The 5234-nt window shown below is 55.0% G+C and overlaps 1 protein-coding gene across 1 annotated transcript; it reads left to right on the forward strand.

Annotated features, from left to right (window-relative positions):
- The first annotated feature begins 1221 nt into the window (after positions 1-1221).
- LITAFD (LITAF domain containing) lies at positions 1222-4237 on the forward strand. The gene is made up of 4 exons (XM_054576901.1): positions 1222-1309; positions 2435-2548; positions 3795-3939; positions 4129-4237. The coding sequence occupies exons 1-4, from the start codon at positions 1222-1224 to the stop codon at positions 4235-4237; spliced, it is 456 nt and encodes a 151-aa protein (XP_054432876.1).
- The last annotated feature ends 997 nt before the right edge of the window (positions 4238-5234 follow it).

Raw genomic sequence — 5234 nt, forward strand, 5'->3', positions numbered from 1 at the left:
CTCTATGCACCAAAACTATCATTTAGAATGGAAGGGCAGATAAAGTGCTTCCCAGACAAAGTAAAGTTAAAGGAGTTTATTATCACCAAGTCCTTATATGAAATGTTAAAGGGACTTATTTAAGAAAAGGAGATCAAAAACAATGAACAGTAAAATGACAACAAACTCAAAACTATCAACTGAACCTATAAAACAAAAAATAAGCAAACAACTAGAACATGGAACAGAATCATGGAAATGGAGATCACATGAAGGGTTATCAGTGGGGATGGGCAGAAGGAGAATGGGGGGAATAGGTACAGGGAGTGAGAAGTATAATTGGTAGGAACAAAAAAGACAGGGGGTGATTAAGAATAGTATAGGAAACTGAGAAGCCAAAGAACTTATATGTATGACACATGGACATGAACTAAGAAGGAGGAATGCTGGGGCGGGGGTGGGGGGTGCAAAGCAGAGAGGGATAAAGGGAAGAAAAACATGGGGACAACTGTAATAGCACAATCAATAAAATATACTTAAAAAAAGAGTCAATGCAAAATTTGATGCAGGTTCATTGCTCTACTCGCTTGGTCTTTAGTAATACGGCAGCCACACAGTACACATCCTTACTCAAAGGCATTTACCACCCCAACCGACTACTACTATATGCCCACCTGATTAATACAGTGAAATCATCATTGTTCATACAAGTGCATTCCAGTTCACTGCCTTGGCTGCCAGGTTACACTGATGTCGCGCATACCAGTGCTCGTTATATTAACAATGGCTGGACTTTTTTCAGACGGACCTCACACATATATGTATATATGTGTGTGTATGTATGTATAAACACCTACCAACAAATAAGAGAACATGAATATCCTCCCAGCTAGATCTTTGCAGGGAGCAGGATAAAATTCCTCAAAGCAGAATTGCTAGCTCTAATCAGATTCGTGTCTTGAAGGCTCCAGGCCGGTTCTGCCACCCTGCCTCGTGACCTCAGTACCAGTTTCTTCACAGCACACAGCGTGGGGCTGTGGACAAGTGGCGAAGGGCCATCTTCAGAGGTTCCTCAAGCTGGGCCCTGGAAGGCCCCGCCCCCTTCTGCAGAGAATGGGGATGACACTCACCCCTCTGGCCATTGTGAGGACACACAATCACTATGGCTGTTCCACCTGAGCCAGGCCCAGCCAGAGGCACCGGAGGCGGCCTGCACTCCTGTCCACAGGCAACCAGGCCGCAATGAGGGCTGCTGGAGACAAGCGCTCAGCCGCTCAGAACTCGGAACTCGATGCTGCTTTGATGCCGTTGCTGGAACAAGAGACCTCCGGTGTGCCAACATGGACTCCTCCCCAGGGTGAGGGAGCCCTCAGGTGTCGGGGCCGGGAGAGGCCAGAGACAGGCTGAAGGTGGGGCCCCGGGGAAGCACGAGAGAAGACTGTGTGTCCCCTTGCTGAGCTGGGGGCTGATTCCAGCCCTCACCTCCCCCTAGTCCCGCTGTCCCCCACAAACCCGGGGCCATGTGACCCCATGGGGACAAAGTGAGGTCTTGAACATCCTGTGCCCTCTCACAGTGTCACAAGGAAATCGTGGAACAAAGCTGATGACTACCCTATGTCTGGTATGGCCAGCCCTCCTCTCCCCACAGACACACCGAGGCTGATGGGGTGAGGCGGGGGGTGGGGGGGTTCTGGCCATGCTGGTCTCAGCTGGAGAAAGTCACCAAATCCCTTTGAATCTGTTTTCTCATCTGAAAAATGGTTGAAAGAATTAAATAAGATGATTGTCATAGGGCCGGGCAGTTGCTAACTCAGTAAGAGATCAGAACGGCTTTCTAGCTCGCAGCCCCAACTAGGTACTTAGTTTCTGAACTTCGGTTTTGTCATCTGTAAAATGGGTACAAAAAACAGCCCCCAGTGGGGCTGCTGGGGGCACCAAGTAGGTATAAAACCTCTTCCTGTCCCGAGGAGTCCAGTCCGGGTGGCAGAGATCAGGGGCGGGGGCTCCTGTTTTCTGGTTGCTCCTGCTCCAGGGAAAGGCATTGGGTGGGGAGAAACCAGGGGCTCCCTCAAGTCATGAGGCTCCTTTCCTGGGAGGGTCAGGTTCCTGTGCAAAGCACCCGTGTGGTTCCCAATGAAACACATGGGGACCTCCATCCATCGCCCACATTGTTGTTAAAATTATGGGGCTCCCATCATCCCCTCTCTCAGACCGCAGCATCCAGGTGAGGACCCCGAGGACCTCCTTACCTCAGACCTTTCTAGAGATGTAGGATCCCAGAATTTCTTGTCCAAACAGCCTTCCACCTATGGGCAACTCGATTCATTCCTCTAGGCCTCAGCTTTCTCTCCTGTAAAATGGGCTTCTCCCTCAGGCTAACCAAAATATCCGCTCAGTGCCTGGCACAAAGTGGGCCATCACACCTGAGAGTGCTTTTCCTTTCTTTCTCCCAAAGAGCGATCACCACCACCGCCTCCCCCTGTTCCTCCTCCACCACCTCCTCCTCCACCTCCAAGAAGTCAACCACCTCCTCCAATGTACTTCCAAGGCCCCCAAGCTGTTCGCACACGTGAGTGATCCTGCACGCCTCCCCTCCTTAACCTGACCACCCACCAGGACTCTGCCCAAACAGCACCTCCTCTGGGAAGCCCTCCTTCCCTGACCCCATAGCCACCAGTGGCCACTTTGCCCATGGCCATGAGCACGTCGCTCCAATGTGAAATCACTGGCACAGGGGGCTGGTACACAGTAGGCGCTCAGGAGTAAAATCCTCTTCTCTACCCTGCAAAGGCACTACCTCCAACCACAGATGAGGGGAATACAGACCCCCCAGGGTGGGGCCTGGGCTTTTGGATTGTTAAGCGCACTTGCCAAGGAGCTCAGGAACACTCTGAAGGCGGAGGCTGTTGGGCTCGGTTGTAAACTTCCCATGAGCAGGACGAAGATGGCATCCTGCTGTTGCAAAGGCCATTAGAGTCCGTGGGTCACCCCCTTCTAGACATCGGTAGTTCTTTCCTGAGTTCTCTGCCAAGCTGAGGAGTCTACGCCCCCACACACCTGGCTCCAGCTCTCCAACTCCAGCACCCCCTCACCTTGGACCCCAGAAGAAACCAGTCTGTCGCGGCCATAAGCCCTCCTCAGGGCTCTGGACAGTCCACCCAGACGAGGCCCTGAGCCTTCAGTCCAGAACACCAGAGCTCCCTGGAACTGGGTTTTCCTGACAACAAACGCAGCCAGTAAATCCAAAGCCCATCCTTCTCTGCACACCCAAGATTGTGGACATGGCTGCAGTATTGAGAGGAGCAAAACACACTCTTTTGGGTCCCTCTGTGCAAATGCAACAGGGAGAGACAAGAATGGCACCCGGAAGGCTTTTGGGTTTTTGGTAGTGGTGGTGGTGGTCCTTTTTAGTGCGACGGCTTTACCGAGGGTGTCTGCCAGAGCTTTTAAACTGCAGGGTTAGAAACCAGCTCTGGCTGAGTTAAACAAAACCCGGAAGGGGATGTATGGGCAGGATGTCCTGGGGAACACACGGAAGTGAAGTGTGAGCTTGAACCCAGAGCTGCTCCCCAATTCCCTGGGTCCCTTGGCCACGGAAGGCAAGGCGTCTTGCCTGAGGCAGACCCTGAGCCCTGACGGCTGGTGGTGGGTAGGGAAGGGGCTGCAGGGGGACGCAGGGGCCCATGTGGACAGCCGGGGCTGCTCAGGGGAGCCCCTGCAGAGGCGCGAGGCCATGCCAGGGGCTGCCCAGTGGGGGCACCAGGGAGTGGGAGGAGCGGCCGAGAGGTCTGAGCTTTCCCCTCCCGGTCCCCAAGCTGTGTACAGCGGTGTGCCTAGGATGGCGTCTGCCATGCCTATGCAGTTCCCCTGTCCCTACTGTGGAAACTACATCCTCACGGTGACCACCCCGGTCCCGGGGGTCCTCACCTGGATGTTGTGCACGAGCCTCTTCGTGTTTGGGTGAGTGGGGCCCTGACCATCGGTAGGGAAGGGCCTCCGGGGTGCAGAGGACGCCCGGCAGAGGGGGCAGGGCAGGACCCGGGGTGGTAGTGGGGAAGCCTTGTCCTAAGAGAGCAGGGTCGGGGGGCGAGTTTTGCACCTCCCAAAGCCTGCACCCCAGCCCACCACCTGCTGCTCCCGAGGCTGCAGGTGTTTCCTGGGTTGCTGTCTCATCCCCTTCTGCGTGGAGAGTCTCATGGACGTGAAGCACACATGCCCTATATGTGGGCACAAAATCCTCCGTTACCGTCGCCTGTGAACTTCTAAGAAATAAAAGTTAATCAAGGGACCTTTACCTGCCTGTGTCTGTCCTTTTGGAGTTCCCCAACCCCAATCACTGTTTTGGGAAGGTATGAAGAGCCACTCACCCTTCCCTTCCAGTGCTCTCCTCACCCCATGCAGTCAGGCTGGCGCTTGGACCCCCACCTGCCCATAGTAGGTGCTCAGCCAGCACTCACCGGGTGAATGAACTATGCCTCGCGCTTTCTTCTCAGGGCCCATGCTCTTCCTACCCCTTAAAAACCACAGTCCATCGATCAGCTCAAGCTTCTACGTCCTCGTGTCAATGGCTCTGCAGCCGCAGCCAGGGGAGACCTGCACTTACTGTAACGTTGACACATCCTCTCCTGCCACTCACTCTGGGACCCGCAGCCAGGCCCACACCTGGCCCTGCCCTGCCTGCTTGGACCGGTGACTTCCTGCTGCTAAACCCAACATCCATGGGACACTTCCCCTCCTGCCCACCTGCCTGGCTTCTCTGCAGCCCCTGACCCTCCCTCTGCTGCCCCCCTGCTCTACAGCGGTTCCTGGGCCACCTCCTGTGTGCCCTGCCACAACGCCCTGTCCTCCTGATGCCCCCCTGCATGGTCCTGTCTTAGGTCTCTTCTCACATCACTCCTGAGGCTTCCATCCTCGCCTGCATCCCTCCGTCCTTCCTTTGAGTGCCTCCTGAGCCCTGCAAACCCAACAGGTCTCAAGGTGACTCGCTCTTCTCAACTCCTGTGCCCTGGTGGCTGGGAATGACGTGGCCACGTCCCTGCAGCCGCTCTGATTCCAGGCCCCTAGGGTCCCTCAGCACCACCCTTCAGTCCTGTCCTTTTCGCGGCACAATAATTTCTCCCCCTCCCTGGTACTCTACCCTGGTCTTCCTCGAAGGAGACAAGTGCCCCTGACGGCCCTCCCTGCCCCAGAGGAGGTATGTTCAGAGGCGACACCACACCGTCTCAAAACAGGGCGAGGGTTATGACAAAGTCAAG

This window comes from Pteronotus mesoamericanus, unplaced genomic scaffold (genome assembly GCF_021234165.1).
Source record: "Pteronotus mesoamericanus isolate MK-2021 breed Mesoamerican mustached bat unplaced genomic scaffold, CSHL_Meso_final contig_350, whole genome shotgun sequence".
NCBI lineage: Eukaryota > Metazoa > Chordata > Mammalia > Chiroptera > Mormoopidae > Pteronotus > Pteronotus mesoamericanus.

Bases quoted from the DNA above. Each gene is read 5' to 3' on its own strand.
- LITAFD (XM_054576901.1), top strand. From the start codon at position 1,222: ATGAGGGCTGCTGGAGACAAGCGCTCAGCCGCTCAGAACTCGGAACTC. The intron at 2,549-3,794 runs GTGAGTGATCCT...CCGGTCCCCAAG, and splicing joins CCCCCAAGCTGTTCGCACAC to CTGTGTACAGCGGTGTGCCT. The intron at 3,940-4,128 runs GTGAGTGGGGCC...CCGAGGCTGCAG, and splicing joins ACGAGCCTCTTCGTGTTTGG to GTGTTTCCTGGGTTGCTGTC.